The sequence below is a fragment of the Sinocyclocheilus grahami genome, unplaced genomic scaffold (assembly GCF_001515645.1).
Source record: "Sinocyclocheilus grahami isolate Dianchi unplaced genomic scaffold, SAMN03320097.WGS_v1.1 scaffold16.1, whole genome shotgun sequence".
NCBI classification, from domain to species: Eukaryota; Metazoa; Chordata; class Actinopteri; order Cypriniformes; family Cyprinidae; genus Sinocyclocheilus; species Sinocyclocheilus grahami.
Window position 1 is genome coordinate 424,262 of NW_015505195.1, and position 18,940 is coordinate 443,201.

General features: G+C 36.3%; 1 protein-coding gene across 1 annotated transcript in view; it reads right to left on the reverse strand.

Moving 5' to 3' along the window:
• LOC107603198 (sulfhydryl oxidase 1-like) overlaps nucleotides 1-16,367 on the reverse strand; it is a 29,791-nt gene extending 13,424 nt beyond the window's left edge. Inside the window, exons 1-8 of the mRNA XM_016295942.1 lie at nucleotides 16,169-16,367; nucleotides 12,906-12,954; nucleotides 10,720-10,822; nucleotides 10,081-10,171; nucleotides 9,761-9,906; nucleotides 7,140-7,274; nucleotides 6,487-6,616; nucleotides 1,013-1,135 (exon numbers count right to left, since the gene is read on the reverse strand). Coding sequence (XP_016151428.1) covers nucleotides 1,013-1,135; nucleotides 6,487-6,616; nucleotides 7,140-7,274; nucleotides 9,761-9,906; nucleotides 10,081-10,171; nucleotides 10,720-10,822; nucleotides 12,906-12,954; nucleotides 16,169-16,288 — 897 coding nt within the window. The 5' untranslated portion in view covers nucleotides 16,289-16,367. The remainder of the gene's footprint in view (nucleotides 1-1,012; nucleotides 1,136-6,486; nucleotides 6,617-7,139; nucleotides 7,275-9,760; nucleotides 9,907-10,080; nucleotides 10,172-10,719; nucleotides 10,823-12,905; nucleotides 12,955-16,168) is intronic.
• Nucleotides 16,368-18,940: the final 2,573 nt, after the last annotated feature.

Consider the following 18,940-nt stretch of genomic DNA (forward strand, 5'->3'; position numbering starts at 1 on the left):
TGAGGTGGATACTGCAATTAAAGCAGGTATGACTGTTAGAAGACATAAAATCTCTTCAGGGATAATTTTCAATCATATTTCACCATGCATAATTAAAAGCCCATATCAAACAGCATTAAACTCTTTGGCCTGTTTTGGAATTAATCAAGATCTCCCACTGGTCAGTCTCCTGTGCAGAGTCACTCAGCAGTTGATTGGTGGGTGTGTCTATAAGAGGCGATGATCTGGATGACACCAGCCCTTTTCCTTATGGGACACCTTCCTACTTCCTCATTGATTCATTGATTGGGTGGCTAAAAGCTAATGATGTCACTAACTGCTTCTGTGTATGTTTGTGCGTGTAGGCATCTGAGCTTCAGCATCGTAAATCCTTGTTCAACAAAAAATGAAAATTCAGTCATTTACTCTCTTTGACTGACTTTCCTCACAAAAGAAGATATTTTTATAAAATGTCTCAGTATTTTTTGTCCATAAAAATGAAAGTCAGTGCAGCCCAACGCCACTGACTTTCACTGTGTGAACAAAAACTATCTAAAAACTAAAAAAATATATATTTTGTGTATATGATGACAGAATATCCATATCAGGGTGAACTATCCCATTAAGTAAATCTCTTTTTTGACTACATTTGAACATTTAACCATAGTGCATCACCATGCTTAGCCATATGAAATCATTTTTATGCAAGCTGCATATGATGTTGAATGTCATGGCTTGAAATTGTGCTTGCAGTGGCTTAAATAGTTCAAACAGATGTTTTAATAAATTTACATGAGTGACAGCATCCCAATACACTGACCTCATAACCCAAGTGTGGAGAAACGCTTATGTCAAGTTATTGACATATTCAGGTACCTTTGTTTAATAAATGCAGTACTTTGCTATATCAAATGTCTGGTTGTCAAAATTCGAATTAATCATTACTAATATCATTTATAGCTGTAAAATAAAAATTAATAAATAAAACAAAAGCTCTTTCTGGAGATGTTCTGCTCAGGTAAGCTTGTCTAACCTGCACAGTGTTGTCCAGGACATCTCTAAAATCGCTGTATTTGATCTCTGTCCCCTTCTGTTGTTGTAACCAGCTGTCCACGGTCTTCAGTGCACTCTTTACAGATGGACGACCTGGGAAATACTACACAAGCAAAGCACATAATCACATACACAGCCATACACTTGTGTTTGGGACCAGGCTAGGCTAAAACATCTCATCATTTACATAAGTCCTTTTAAACCTAATAAATGTGACCGCTATTTCTGCTGCACCAGTAGCTGTTGTCAAATGGTAAGATCACTAGATTTGCTAATGTGCTACTAGAAGACGCTAAGTGACAGTGAAAAGGCACACTGCAATGCTCCGAAGATTTACAGTCAGGGAAAGCAGTGAGAAAATGTCCATTTAAAGATAAATATCACAGATTCAAGACATATTAACAATTATAAAATTATGTTAATAATACCAATAATAATAATAATTACTATTATTGTGATTATTATTATTATTCCTTTCACATTAAACATTAAAAATATAATAATAATAATCATTATTATTATTATTGATTGGTCAAAGATTTCTTGATTATTATTCTTGTTACAATACATAGTGTTCTTTGTTTCTATGGTTTAAAAACAGCTTAATATATTGTATTATTTATTCTATAATAATAATAATAATAATAAAAATAACAATCATCATCACCACTATTATTATTCACAACACATTAACCAATAAAAACATAATTATTACTATTATTATAAATGACCAATTAATCAATTATTATTATTATTATTATATTAAAATTAGTTTTTTTTTACTCAAAGAAACAAAAGAACACAAAGAACAATATAGAATTAATAAACTAATGAATGAATGACAAATAATAATAAATATTAAGTTTTCATTGTTCTGTAGAATTAAAAAGCAACACTGAATTGGTAAACACGCTTCTTGCTTACACCAGTGCAAATTTAATAGAGTTAAAGATTGTGTGTGTGTGGAAGTCTCTGGAAGCTCAGTGAAGTAATGACCAGCCTGAGCCGTGTGGCACGAGGGAATGGATAGATTCAATGGCCCTGGATGGACGCCAGTGCTGACCTTACAATTCTGTGTCTGAGCTGGGGCCACAAAGCCAACGCTAACACTCCGTCACGGCCCCATGAACACAGCCACATTAGTGCAGGCCAAGGCCTGTGTGTCTGAGTGTGTGTTTGTGGGGAGGCCCCACTGGATCCCAGAGGTGCACCTTTCTTTGATTTGTGCTCTTGCGTCTTTTCAATTTTCCTGTGGCCATCTGTTCAGCATGGTGCGGCCTTCTATTCATCACCCTCTAACAGGATCTCTATTAAAACACAGCTCACTTAAAAAGGCCTTGCAGAGATTTACTTAACCCCAACGCCCCACTCCATTCTGATTTGTTTCCTTAATCTGGGAGATTCGGCCATTGAGAATGCAGCCAAGGCAGAAAGCTAATCAGAGCTGCACAGGTGGGAAAAGGAGAAAGTCTCTAGTCCTTCCCTGAGTGTGTGTGTGTGTGTCATTGAATAGATCTATGTTTTGGTCTGGCCTCTAACTAGTGTGAAAAGCTCATTAACAGAGCTGGGTGTTGAAGAGGGTAATCTGGGATTGCTCAAACAAAAGGCATTGTTCAAAACTAGGTGAAAACTCTGAATCTCTACAAATCAAAACAACAAGGGCGATGTGAATAACTCTCCGGGGTTCTGGCAGCGAGTGAATGAAAGGCTGTGGAATCATTCTGTTATACTGTGAGGTCTCTTTAAGAGTTGCAAAGAAAAAGTAAACAGACAAATCATAATAGACTCAATATTTGAGCTGGTTAATACTTTAAAGGAGAACTAAAAGTATAAGCTGAGAATGGAAAAGAATGCGGTGAATTGGCTCACACACTTTGATATACACCACCCCCCCAAAGTATTTAGACACTTGGGCAACACTTATACTACCGTTGAAGGGTTTGAGGGTGAGTAAGATTTTTTTGTTTTTTAAAGGATGCATTCATTTGATTAACTGATTAAAAGTGACAGTAAATACATTTACAATGTCACAAAATATTTATATTTCAAATAAATGCTGTTCTTTGGAACTTTCTATTCATCAAAGAATCCTGAAAAAAAGTGCCACAGTTTCCACAAAAATATTAAGCAGCATAGCTGTTTTTAACACTGACAATAATAAGAAATGCTTCTTGAGCAGCAAATCAGCATATTAGAATGATTTCTGAAGGATCATGTGACACTGAAGTCTGGAGTAATGGCTGTTGAAAATTCAGCTTTGACATCACATTTAAAAATAAATTTCAATAATATTTTACAATATTACCATTTTTACTCTGTTTTTTTGATAAAATAAATGCAGCTTTAGGGAGCATTAAAAAAAAAACTTTCCAACCCCAAACTTTTGAACAGTAGCATACCATTGTATGTATGAAAGCCATTGCATTATATATCAAAAGTAGCATTTATTTCAGAGAAATACATCACAAGCACAATTTTTACTTTTCAAGCAAAGTCGGTTTTAAATCGATATCATCAATGCAGTGTTACTTTGTTAATAAAACCTAATGCATTAAATAATGTTAAAGAATTGAGCCTTATTGTACAGTGTTACTGATAACACAGACCTACTGTTCAGCAGTTGTTTTGTTACTGTATTTGGTTGTCAAAAGTTTCATGCCCATAGTTAAATGTGATGTACTACACCTATGAGAACTTGAGGGGAATGGACTTCACGCATCTACTAAAAATTAAACCAGTTTGTTAAAGTTAACAGCAAAAATGGCTCCGAAAAGGCGTTTGTTTGCAGATGCCAAGATACTTTGCAGTCTAATGCAATGAAATTCAGACATTTTTAAGAGTGGCTTAAGTGTCTAATTACTTTTAGTGTCCGCTCTAGTGTTTATCTTTTCAAGAGAAGGCAATGGTTCCTGAGACACACTGTTATTCAGACAGTTTTTCCAACAGTACACTGTCAATCATGCTGTGTAAGAGTATATATAGCCTCTGCATATTCCATCTACCAAAGCAAGGATATAGATCACTAACCACAAACAGCCCTTTCCAATCACCGTCCTTACTGTTTCAGCCCCCCCACCTCCCACTCTCCCTTCTTCCTCCCCTTCGGACCATGACAATCCACTTCACCCTAGCAATATGTCATCTCCAATCCGATTAGTATCAGCATTTGAGAAAACCACAGTCTCTCTCTCTCTGCAGAGGTTCAAAAGAGAAGGCATCTGTCAGCCCAGCCCTGAAGAAGACTCTTGTTTAATCTCACCCTCTGGGACACATATACAAGTGGGCCATGTAAAAGCCATCTAAACTGTTTCCCTGTTATCACAGCACAACCCAACAGCAGGTGCTAGTTGTCCACCAACATCGGGGTTTCTGAAAGTTGTTAGAATGAAAACAGGAAATGCAGAGTCAGTCATTTAGGACACCATGGCCTCAGATAAAAGATGGAGTCATGGCTGAATCTGGACCTCAAATTGCCTTCTAATTCCTTCTTTTATTCTCTCCCTCTTGCATGGCGGGAAGCCTCTTTCAAGAAAGCAGGATAAAGATGGGTAATCCTAAAACCTCTTTGTAATGCTCTCATGTCTCCAAGATCCACTCTTTTAATCCTGAAATACAAGTTCTGATTCATGCAAACCCAGATACATTGAGCAACAGCGTGACCGAGGAAAATACTTTGCATCAAAGTGCAAACTAGTCTTGCAGTAAATATTTTCTACTTAGTACTGGTCAGAAAATTAATTAATTTGTTCATTTTAAATCATAACTTAAGATTTTATGTTAAAACACACACACACACACACCAGCATATATGCGAACATGTATACTGTATATTTATATAAATGAAAAAAATTATGAAGGTATCTGAGCTTAAATATTTTTACATTTCAACAACATTTTTTATTCATATATATATATATATATATATATATATATATATATATATATATATATATATATTTATATTAGAATAAATAGAACCGTTATTTTCAATTGTAATATTTAACAATATTATTGTTTGTTTGTTTTTTTTTTTACTGTATTTTTGATGAAAATTAATGCAGCCTTGGTGAGCATAAGAGACTTAAAAAAAAAAAATCTTACTGACCCCAAACTTTTGAACGGTAGTGCACATACATATACGTCTATTTTTTGCCATATGGGCACAGAAGAGTCCTGGGTCACCTAGTGCAGGAGAAGGTTCAGGATGAGAGGGTAGGTTGTGACATTCACAGGATTATCCTATTAGATCAGTCTGCCTGCATTCTAAGCATCTTAATCTAAAGTACCAAACCTATAAGCAAACTAACTGTGATTAGCATTCAAGCCACTGTACAGATCTTCAGCTCAGAACACTGAGTGTGTGTGTGTGCTTGTTCCTACGTGCCACCATTAATCTCTCCATGCTTTGCTTTAGTGGGGTTAAACACTTCCTCTTCACAGAGTGTCAATTAATGCAGCTGGCGTGTCTGTTTAACAAGGAAGCTCAAAAGAGCAAGCCAAAAACAGCAAGGACACTCTGAAGAGGCCCAGCTAAGGCTGGAATACCAGAGGGAGCCGGGAATATTGACAAAAGTAACCACAGTTAATGGGAGGCCTGCCCAGGCCCCTGCCACTCCTCCAGGCATCAGCGTAGACCTTCCCCAGAGAGCCCTAAATAATCAGTGAGATTGGCAGTGCTACGCTGGACGGACACAAAGCCAGCGAAAGGTCATGGTCTCAGACCTCATCAAACAGATCTGTGGCACGCGTCTGATCCAGTAGAGAATGGATAAGTAGAGAACATACAGAGAACAGAGAATTGACTGAATCTCTAAATATTGTCAAAACATGTTCAGGTCATAATTGACCCTCATAAATAAAAAAAACATTAAAAACAAGGAAATACTATGAAGTTAAATAATTCAAATAATTCTGCTTTTCATATGCATTGTATGTTTTTTAAAATAAGAAATCCCAGCCTGAATCATTTCATTTGAAAAAAAGAAGAAGAAAGAAACGTAGTAAAAACATTTGCGTTGAACAAATCCTTTGAAATTCTTCTTCAGCCCTTTGAAAAGAATATGAAAAAGAATGTGATGGACCAGAACATCACAGCAGTCAACAGGATAATCTTGGATGAATCCTTAAATGTCAGAAATTAAACAACATAAGCAGTTTTGTAAAATGCTGGTGTGTGACTATTTCAGCAACTGCTGTAGCATGTTTGTCACAAGTCCTGATATATTTTCACCATGACCATATTTTGTAATTTCTAAAACCTGACTGATCTCTCTCTAATATCTTTCAACACTGAACATCTCTAATTTAAGGCTTGAAAAAAACAGATCTTGGATTGAAATGTTCAGTGCATCTCCCTCTAGTGGTTTGTTCTGTGAACTGACTAGGTTGATACAGATGCCATGATACAAAAGAATTCAAGTAGATATTTTATGTGTGTGTATTGAGGTGACTCACCTTAGCCAGTACATTTATGTACTTTTTGAGTGCAGTCAGATCGTTTCCACTGATGCTGATGTGTCCAGACAGCTCTACACGCAGAGAGTAATGCAGCGCTGATTCCAAATCAGACATATACACACGCGTCCTATATGAACACACACAAAAATATATGTAGGATTATAAGTGTGCACCATTTAAATCAGGCAACCTTGAAAGAGCCCACGTGATTCAGTAAACAATTTTGGTAAGACTCCAACAATAATAGATCATAATTGTACAAAACATTTTTACATTCTATAACACTTAACAAATAAAACTTTGATTGAGAAATGTTTAAATATGACTATATTTGAATATTCATAAACTACTACTGATTTGTGTAAGACGACCTAATGAAAATGTTTGCAAAATTGGAATCCTCGAACATTTCAGTGCATTTATCTTAGGTAAAAAATTGTTATATTAATTGCATTGACATACGCATTTGGCAGATGCTTATATCTAAAGCGACTTACATTACATTCAAGGTATGGTAAGGCGTTGCTATAGCGCCATGCTTTACTGTTTGAGCTACAGGAATGCACTGAATTGAAATGATGCATTAATATGTCAAATAAATCTAAATGTGAAAAGAAAATGACTGATCATGTCAGTTTGTGTGCACTAACTTGTTAAACGACCTCCATTCCTGTAGAGTTGAGTTCTTGATAAGATCAGTGATGGCAATCTGGGGTTTGCCAGTCCGCACTACCCCTGGCAACCTCTGGAGGGCGTATGAGTAAAAGGTACGAGCTTCATTGAGTCTGATGGAGGAGGAGAAAGAGGAGTGAGGGCCTCACAACCACTAAACATAATCTCAAGTATGTGACAACATGTGACAAAAAGAATGTGGAGAAGGTGTCATGTCTACCAGACTCCAGAATAGCTCAGAGTCCATGTTTATAGAGCTGCTGCTTATTGAATCAGTTCAGTTTGGGAAAGGAATTAAAAGAAGAGTTAGGGTTAAGGTTCGTGTCTGGATTAGATTAGTTAGGTTAAATATATATCTACTTTCCTACTATATAGTATGCAAATGCAGTATGTCAAATGAGCTGTATGTCAGAATGCACAGTATATAGTATGTCTGGTTTGGATTCAAACTACATGCATACTAACAGAACATAACGGGTCAAGAAATAGTTCTTTAGCAAATGCATTACATACTTTGACAGTATGTGAATTTAGACGCAGCTTTAGCGTTAGGGCTGAAAGTAAGATTTATAGACAGAAAGTGAGAGAAAACATTTCATTTGTGACCGGAGAGATTAATATATTGTCCAGGCAGATTCATCAGCTGATATTTGAGCATTTTGAGATTTGTTGTTTAGTTCATATTTTGAATTTGACAGAAACTCTCATAATAAGGAGGGCTAAAAAGGGTACCCTTGCTTGGCTGATTAACAGAAGTGTTACGTTGCCTAGTGTCAATTCAAAAATATGCTGACAGCCTTATGGATGAATTAAAAAGCCCTGGTAACATTCATAATAAATTTTTGATTTCATATTATATGAATTTTAAGTAAATATATAAAAAAACAAGATTGAAAAACAATAAACAAGTCAATGGAGTGGTACAGAAATGACAATGTTGTGCTTACAGTGTAAATGTTTATTTCATACATATAATGTTCAATTTTTCACATTTTTGAAAAGTTTATTATGCCCACTAAGGCTTCATTTATTTTATTACATTTTAAAAAACTGCTTAATTTTTGTGGATTACTTTTTTCAGGATTCTTAAAAGTCTTTACTGTCACTTTTGATCAATTTAATGCATTCTTGCTGAATAAAAGTATTACTTTCTTTCAAAAAAAAAAAATATAAATATATATCTTACTGACCTTATTTTATCAATTGGCTTTATGTCTGCCATTGTGCCAATACAGTCTCTAGATATCAGTACTGGACATTAAAATACGTATATTTGTCAACCACTATTTCACTAAGATGTGTTTTTGAGACACCAACTTGAAAAAAACTGTCACCTGACTTCCTTGAATTCTTGACACTGTAATTCAAACCTTTTTTAACAAATCTAGAAATTAATAGTATTAAAACGTTACTTTATTCCAAAAATATTAAATGCGTGTCTAGGAATGCATTGTGCTTATGGCTGCTTAAAAAAAAGTGAGCTGACTCCAGTGTCTCTCTTCTCCTGTTTTCCACGATCATCCATTTACCTTCCTTCCTCAGATGAACAGATGGTGGGTGTGGTGTGCTGATGAGATGTCATTACTGATCATTACCCTCTTCGCTAACCCTGGCAAATCAAACAATAAACACCACTGTGCATTCCTGTGTCTCCAGCACAGGGGGACACACACTCCCTCATCTACCCAAGCTTCAATCAGACCCTCAGCTTGAGGTCCCCAGGGTCTGACGGCACGCTTCTGAGACCACGAGGACCTGAGATGGTGGAGATAGTGTGTGTGTATATGTTTTTCTGCATGCTACACAAGATCAATCACGCATTCAGACCTGACGGGACGCCATCTGTTGCTCTGCAGAGCAGGGACTGCTTGGCAGGTGAAACACAGAAAAGTAGTTTCGCAACATTGTTTCGGCATCGAAAATTAAAACCACCCTCAACGCACACATGCACACCATCAAGGAGGACGGAAACAATATAAACCAACCATAAATCATTTCTCTTTTGCATTTGTCATCTAAAGGGCCCCACACCCATGCCAAGTTATTTTTCGCAAATAAGCATAACAAAGCAAGCAGACCTCTGATTTATGCTCCTGGTTAGAAATGATTATGAAAGCTCTGTGATCTTGAATAATTGCATGTATTAAAATGCTGTCTCATTAACATGGCCAGATGTTGCGTGATTCTTCCTGCAATGGCTAATGATCATAAAACTGAGAAGACGAGATCAAGCAAATGCTAAATGCTTAATTATAAGACTCTAAGAGTAAAATGCCTCGGCTCTAGCTCATGCTAATGCACTGTGAAAGAGATTAAAGGTGACCCGTGTAAATTTGATCCCTCCAATACAATTTTATGAGATTTTTTCAGCTGTTTTATCAATCACCAGGTCAAAATCTTAAGTCTCGTCAAAAATAATAGCACCCTTAAGTTTAATTCTTTAATATGATCATTTTAAGTATGAGCTTTATTAAAAGTGATAAGCATTAGCTTAAGCTTAGCATTAGTTTTCAAACATTCCAAATACTTCTCTTGTCTGTCTTATGAAAACATTCTTTATAGCTGCTGTAGGGCCGTATGAAGGAAATGGAGAACTTACACTTTGAGTCTAGAGATATGTCTGGATGAGTTGTACAGGTAACATGAAGGAAAATCGGTCACACCAAACCTGGACACCAAACTCGTCTCTGTGTCTAAAACCCTGCGCACAGCTATGTTTTCATACTGCAACAAATCCAATGTCACCTTAAAAAAAATAAATAAATAAAAAAGTGACAATGTATATCTAAAATGTAAAGTTACAAATAAACTCATCGGAATCTTTTGTTTTGTGTTCCATGAAAGGAATTCAGGCTTGGAAAAATGTGAATAATTGTGTGAATTATTCCTTTAAATCATCCTTGTGTAAACTGATCTCACCTCTCTCCCCACGTAGGAGTCTTTACTCTCAAACACAAGAGCGAGGAGCTTCACATTGTTCGTCTGAAAGAAGTTGTCTATCTCTGCCTCACTGTGGAGAGAAAAAAAGATTTGATTCAAATAAGTAAAGATAATGTAATGCAAACCATCAAAAAAAAATTTACATGGTCTGACTGTATAGTTTTCTCATTTCCTAGGGAGTTTACTAAAAGAGTCTTGAGCCTTGAACTAAAACCTACTTTAACTATGATGCAATTTTTTTTCTGAAATTAATAAAAACACTCCCACCTAAACTATTTCTTTGCTTTCTTTATTTTCTGGCTCTCACGCGGACAAAAAGCTTTTCTTAGCATTTCCTGCAATGATTTGACAGATGACAGCAAAATGGAGAAATGAGATATAAATCAAGTTTATGGTTTGTCATTTCCCTTCCCTATTTGAGCGAACTTTTGCACTGCAGCATCGACTAAAAGCAAACAAAACCAACATGCTTGCTGACCATTACATGCAAGCATTACTTACATAAAAGATAAAAAGATAAAAGATGACATCAGAACCTTTAAGATTTCAAGTGCAAATTAAAATGAAGATATGCTTTTAAATATAAGTTGAAAAGTGACTAGGATATTGTGTTCTAACCTAGCAGTCTCTAAAGGTGGACAAGCAGGCGGCCAAGCCTCGTTGTGCATCTCCAACTTATCGATAATGTAGTGCCGAAGGCCTCTCACATCCCTCGGAAATCCTATATGAACATTTAAAAAACATGCTCGTATACAGACAAAGGTAAAGTACATCACAAGTAAACATCAAAGATCTTGATTAAGTGACTAAGAATTGGAAGAAATTGAATAGTTTACCCGAAAATGACAACTTCCAGCAGAGGGGAAGTTCTTTAGGGCCAGATTTACTAAACGGCAAATTAGCACGAGATTGCAATCCCATAAAAGTGCTGATGGGAGTGAAAACTCTTCCAAATGCATATGCAATAAACTCAGCCACAAAAATTACTGCGTCCATGCCTTTTCACAATTTTTTCCACTAGTCTTTATTAAATCCTGACAGCAAAAGAGGGTTTGTGCTGGCGCAAGCTGTTAGTAAATCTGGTCCTTAATGTTAAACGACGTTTCGCACACAAACCTATCATACAACTTGTGAACAATTGGAAAATAGTGCAGAGTTCTATGGATTATATTTATGATACTCTTTTGAGGCTGTGCTACAAATAATTAACATCATCACTTTGACAGGCTGTTTTGTTCGGTCATGCTCTCTTTTAATTAGTCAGTAAAATCTTAACTGTTAGTATTTTTAATGTAACACATCACGATCATTTCTTGTGGCTTTTTCTCTTGGCTTTTCTTTTTTCTTTTGCAATCGCAGTGTGAAAGACAACTGTTGCTCCAGTCTTGCAATCAACCAATTTATTGAACAATATCCCGCAAGTTATTTGGCTTGACTACATGTGGAATCTCTCATTTCTCTCCCCAAAACATATGTCTCCCAGTCTATTTTGACTGGAATGGTTTAAAACTTTATTTTCTCCCCTTTACTTTCTTCACTTCTAATCCCCATTACTATCTTCAATTGTGGGAATGTTTCAAATTTCTTAAATGAAGCAGAATAGATGCAGATTCTTTAACAATCAAAATGTTGGAATTTATATATATAAAATATATAGAATATATGTTTTTAAATTCTGTAAATTACAGAAAATTTTAAAGGGATAGTTCACCCAAAAATTAAACATTTATGTTAATCAGCTTACCCCCAGGGCATCCAAGATGTAGGTGTCTTTGTTTCTTCAGTAGAGCACAAACAAAGATTTTTTAACACAAACCGTTGCAGTCTGTCAGTCTTATAATGGAAGTGAATGAGAATCACAGCTTTGAGTAAAAAAAAAAAAACATACACAAACAAAACCAAATTAAACCCTGCGGCTCGTGACGATACATTGATGTGTAAAGACACAAAACGATCGGTCTGTGCAAGAAACTGAACTGTATTTATATTGTTTTTTACCTCTGATTGACGCAATGTCCGAACTGTCCTGAGCGGCGGCGCATCCTCCTGAGTGCGTTCTCCACAGCAGGTGCATGAGGCGTTTTCTTCTTCTTGCTTTACGGCGGATCGCAGACATATAAGTGCATTACTGCCACTTATCCCTCAAATGGACCATTGACACTCCTAATTGAGATTGTAGCTAGAGTGTCAATGGTCCATTTGAGAGATAGGTGGCGGTAATGCACTTATAAGTCTGCGATCCGTCGTAAAGCAAGAAGAAGAAGACGGCGCGTCACGCACCAGCTGTGTCGAGGACGTGCTCAGGACAGTTCAGACATTGCAGTGCATCAGAGGTAAAAAAACAATATAAATACTGTTCAGTTTCTTGCACAGACCGATCATTTTGTCTTTACACATCAATGTATCGTCACGAGCTGCAGGGTTTAATTTGGTTTTGTTTGTGTATGCTTTTTTTTATTCTCAAAGCCGTGATTCCCATTCACTTCTATTATAAGACTGACAGACTGCAACGGTTTGTGTTAAAAATCTTCGTTTGTGTTCTACTGAAGAAGCAAAGTCACCTACATCTTGGATGCCCTGGGGGTAAGCTGATAAACATAAAATTTTAATTTTTGGGTGAACTATCCCTTTAAAAGCATCATCAACAATTCTTCGAAATTTCTCCTTTCGTGTTCCACAGAAGGAAGAAAGTCAAATGGGTTTGGAACAACATGAGCATGAATAAACAATGAGCGAAACTGTTTAATTTTGGGCAAACTATTCCTTTAAGGACACACTGGAAATAAAGAAAGACACATTTTTACCTCTGAGCTCCAGGCCCCTGGACTCATTGCTTGAATAAGCAGGGAAGAACTGAGAAAGACAGAGGAAGATCAGTAACAGTGCTACTTGAGCCCTTCACATCAGCTGCATGCCTGCAGAGCCTCATTGACAGCTTTAGTCAACAGCTCTTCCTTTTACCCCCTTAAAATTCATCAAAGCTGTGGAAGAATTTCACTCTGTCCCTTCATAAGAATGTCCACTTTATTTTACAAGACAAGAACACAAAACTAGACTAACAAAATCCACATACAAAAACACCCAAATAGTAAAGGAACATCTGGTGATGAGTTTTTCTGAAGGAAAATGATACAATAATTCAAGGATTGGCAACAGTGAGTTAAATGTTTATGAGGAGAATGGACAAACAGATTCAGTTCCATCAGTTCGTCCCTCTGGCTTCAGCATAGCCTGTACCCATAGCGCATGACTGAACAAAGAACAGTTATTCATGAATAAAATGGATTCATCTGTGTGGGAAAACCTCACAAGTCAAATTATTGCGCTCTGCAGAGGGCCTCAGTCATGAACACAAGCAGAATGAATTTCCAGGTAAATCAATTGTCACTGCAGCAACAATTTACATAAGAATGGTTTTATGAACAATGTACAGAATTTTCTCCTCATATTTCATGAACAAGACCCAATAAATGCAGTCTACCATTTTTTTAAAGGTTATTTATTCTCTTTATTTCCATTTTTTTACATTTACAAAGTTAAAGGTATCATATGATGCTGCTAAAAAGAACATTATTTTGTTTATTTGGTGGAATGAAATGTTTATGCAGTTTAAGGTTCAAAAACCACATTATTTTCTACATACTGTACATTATTGTTTCTCCTCTATGCCCCGCCTTTCTGAAACACGTCGATTTTACAAAGCTCATCGGTCTGATAAAAAAGAGGTGTGCTCTGATTGGCCAGCTATCCAGTGCGTTGTGATTGGCCGAATTCCTCAAGCATGTGACGGAAATGTTACGTCCCTTACCAAATTGTGATGCCTGCGACAACCCCATATGACGACCCCGGGCTGGACTCCGGCGATCCACAGCGTGAAGTTGAAGTATTTCCTCAGCAACCAGCACGGATCAGCTCCAGGCATGACGAAGCGATATCGCCTCTTTTGGAAGGCCAAACAAAATAGTTTCGCTTTCACAGCAAAGCACACAGCGCTTTCACGACATGGCGGCGGCGGCAACAACAATACTACAGCGAGAATAAAAGTTACACCTTCTTTCTTTGCGTGAACATTTGGGCGGCGTTATGCAAATCTTCCCACATAGTGATGTAGACATGTGGGGGCTTGTTAGAACGAGCCGTTTTGGGTAGGTGTGGCTGACTCTTAACTTTTATAAAGAATATCTCTTTGGATTTGAGACTTTACAACTGTCTTTGCAACTTTACAGATCTTCTTTATGCACCAAGAGCTTGTAACACTCCAAAGAGAAAGGAAAAATTGAAATCGCATCATATGACCCCTTTAACAGTGTTTATATTGTGTATGTTTATACTGCTGATCCCACACATAAGGTTATCCAGAAGAGAAAACTGTATTGCTCAGATGTTACTTGCATTTTCAGAGCTCAGAAGATATTTAATCTATATTAACTTTGTCTTGAATGTTTGATCTTGGTAAAATTTGTTAATGTTTTTGTAAGAAGATTCACGTGTTCACCAAAGCTTCATTTATTTGATTAAAAATATGGTAAAAAATGTATATTGTGAAATATTATTACAATTTAAAATAACGGTTTACTATTTTAATATATTTTAAAATGTAATGCATTCCAGTGATGGCAAAGTTGAATTTTCGACAGGCATTACTCCAGTCTTCAGAGTCACATGATCCTTCAGAAATCATTATAATATACTGATTTGGTGTTCAAGAAACATTTCTTATTATTATCATCAAAGTTAAAAAAAACAGTTGTGCTGCTTAGTATTTTTGTGGAAAACACTATTATTTTACAGGACTCTTTAAGTAATAGAAAGCATTTATTTCAAATACAAATCTTTTGTATAAAGAAATGTATTTACTGTCACTGATCAATTGAGTGCATCCTTGGTGAACAAAAACTAATTAATTAAGAACCCCAAACTTTTGAACAATAGTGTATATATATATATATATATATATATATATATATATATATGCTGCTTCAACACTAACTGCGGTTACTGAAACCACGCCTTCTTTCTTTGCGTGCACATTTGGGCGCATTATGCAAATATTTCCACATAGTGAGGTAGATATGTGGGGGCGTGTTAGAACGAGCCGTTTTAGGGGGGCGTGGCAGAGTCTTAACTTTGATAAAGAATATCTCTTTGGTTTTGAGACTTTAGTCTTTGCAACTTCAGGGATCTTATCTATGCACAATCAGCTTGTAACACTCCAAAGAGAAAGGAAAACTTGAAATCGCATCATATGACCCCTTTAAACTAGTTGTGTCTCAAAACCTAAATGAACTGCCTACATTTGTAAGGAACAAAATTAACTCTAAATGCACTGATGATTCCCATAAATGTTGCCCAAGTAGACAGGCAACATCAGCTCTCTATTTCACAGAGCATACTCACCTGGTAGACAGAATAAGCTGACATGGTAGGTAACTCACTAAGTCACTGTTTAGGCTTACTAGGTTGGAAGCTCACTTGGCAGGCCGTTCACTAGTTCATTTGGTGGGCAGCTTAGGTAAACATTGCTTGGTTATATGTATATGTCAATACCGTTGTACAAAGAAGGCAGCTCACCATTATGTAACCTAGTTAGCTGTCTACCAGCTTTTCTCAGTTAGCTGTGTTTCTAACTATTCATTGTCCACTAATAAAACTCATCTGTAGGTAAATTAGTCATCATTGAGGTTACTTTAAGTTTGCTGAAAACAGTTTGCACAGAATTCAATATGTTTTGCGTCAGAGTTAGGATAAAACCCCTCATAAAAATCACTTGTAACTAATGTAAATCCGCAATAAATATCTGTAAAGTATCCTTTAAACCTCGTGGAAGCTTATTGCCATTGTGTTGATTTAGTTTTGACAAAAGTGCAAGCAAATACCAACTACAATACCACAGTGCTAGTGTAGTAGCCATAACAGTAACTATATGATTTCGGATTAAACCGGTTACCATGGTAAATGATACTGTAACGGAAGTCCAGCTGTTTTGCATTGACGCTGCAGGACACAAACAGCTGATACTGTGCGACAGTATCCTGTCTTCATGATGTGTAAATATGAGGCTACTAACCTTTAATATCTCTGGCGAGGCTTTTCCAGGTGGGTGAGAAGGCAACACAGTGTCCGCACCAGGTCGCGTAAAACTCCACGAGAAGAGCCGCGGTGGAGTTAAAAAGCCCGGAGTCCACATTCTCCGGTGATAAAATAATAATCTGATCCGACGCGGTGTACAGCCCGGCTTCGGAGATTAAAGGACTAAGACTTATAAAACAAATAAAAGCACAAAGGAAAGAGTTAAATGGATTTGATTGGGTTTTTGTCGTGTAACGAGACGTGGCACAGCAGCTCCGCCGCGCCATTTTCCCTTATTTCAGGCAGCTCAAACTAAACTAACTCTATAGAAAGTGATAGAAAGTTTATAGCGACTGGTCACACGCTCAACTCCCTCCCACTTAACTCTGCTCTGTTAGTTTTCATATATAATTTCTTTTTGTTATACGAAGGTCACATTAAAACTGTCTTGGAAACTTGATGTTCAACTGTTTTTACGTTTAATTTAAATTATTGTCTTTTGTCCTCCCAGGCCCAATTTTTCAATCTTAAATCAATTATACATATTTGAATTATGTGTTCAAAACGATAATAGTCCCGACAAAGAGTGAGATAAATATAGAGCATTTTCATTTTATTATTACAAAAATATTTCTATGTGTTTATGCACCAATTAAAATCGTACCCCACACAGTTGCAGCGTCTTTTCCATAACGAGCAAAATTTTCAAAAAGTTATGAGTTATTAAACGTGGAGAAAGAAAATAAACAGAAAATCAAATGTTGGTTGTCTTATTTACAGACTGAACACAGAGGGAGACATATATTGTGTCGTATTGTATATGTTTACTTTTTTTCATTGATCAATATGTGGATGTTATACGTGTAATATCATATCATTTTTGCTGAATTATTCACCTTAGGTAATCACATTTGTTTTTAAAATTGCAACCCATTTGCTTAAAAGTCCCAGATGGATCCATTTAAAAAATATATAATAATTCCATCCATCAATATATTTTTGTTGCCACAGTACAAATAGGACATATTTGTTCTAAACTATGATATCTCTTGGTTTTCTTATTAGACTTAAGCCAGAGCAGGTTTGGTCATTCCTCTATACTGACACCTTGATCCATTCGTTCAGAATCACCCTTTGCTCAAATATTGACATATTGTGTATGTCCAAAGTTCATGTCCAATGTCTTGTCCAAAGTTTCTGACTGGGCACATTCCACCCAGGGAAACTTTAATTTAAAGGGTTAGTTCACCCAAAAATTTAAATTCTGTCATTAATTACTCACCCTCATGAGCAGCTCCGCCGCGCCATTTTCCCTTATTTCAGGCAGCTCAAACTAAACTAACTCTATAGAAAGTGATAGAAAGTTTATAGCGACTGGTCACACGCTCAACTCCCTCCCACTTAACTCTGCTCTGTTAGTTTTCATATATAATTTCTTTTTGTTATACGAAGGTCACATTAAAACTGTCTTGGAAACTTGATGTTCAACTGTTTTTACGTTTAATTTAAATTATTGTCTTTTGTCCTCCCAGGCCCAATTTTTCAATCTTAAATCAATTATACATATTTGAATTATGTGTTCAAAACGATAATAGTCCCGACAAAGAGTGAGATAAATATAGAGCATTTTCATTTTATTATTACAAAAATATTTCTATGTGTTTATGCACCAATTAAAATCGTACCCCACACAGTTGCAGCGTCTTTTCCATAACGAGCCTACAGGTTTGAAACGACATGAGGGGGGGGGAGTAATTAATGACAGAATTTTCATTTTTGGGTGAAATAACACTTTAATGTTTATACTGAGAGGGACGTTGGTTCAGGCCTGACATTTTACACAAGGCACGTGTCACAAATACAGTAAATTTTGCTGTGCCATTAGCATTAGAGGCACAAATATTTATTTATTGTGAGAACTGCTGAATGTGTTGAACCAGTATCTAACAAAATTATCATCAAATGTCTGTTTACCCCCGCTCCCGCGTCAGAGTTCTTGACTTTTTTTGATTGTATCCAACAAATAAAATCATACAATGTCATCATTTTGAGAGATTTAAATTTTTCTCCTATTCCCTCGCTTCCAAGTTTAGTCAAATAAACCTAGAATTGTACATTACGAATATTGTTGGCTCCTTGACTTATTGCGTTTGTTCCTCTTTCTGGATAAAAGCATCTGCTAAATGCATAAATGTAAATGTTATTTGACATGCAATTCACTATTATTAACAAAGCGTAATGACCCAAAACTTAATATCTAATGTCATCCTGCTTCAGTTTTGTTAAAAAAAGTGTATTTTGGTGTTTGTTTCATGCTAGAAAATGGCAAACCTGGTATTTAAACAGTATTTAGACATGCACATCTTTATCTAAGCATTTGTTGAAAAAAAGGCCCTTTTACATCATGACAAAATGTAAAAGATTTCACAACAAATGTTACGACTGAGAAATGACAAGATCTTTATTTACAATTTCCAAAGGATCAGTTCAGTTAACAAATATTTATACACATGGAAGCAAAAGGAACCACGTCCCTTTTCACAGCAATCTTCCATGAGTCCACTCACAGGAGATAGGCATGGACTCTATTTACATGGGTAAAACAATTTACAAGTCTTCAAGTGCACCTCTGTCACTCACAGTACATCATTATAAATATACATACACTTACGGGATGCGAAACATTTCTACGACCTACCAATTTAAAAGTAGAAACTGATTAACAAACCACTTGTGCCACACAAATCCTAATTTCCCGCCCACAGTTAAA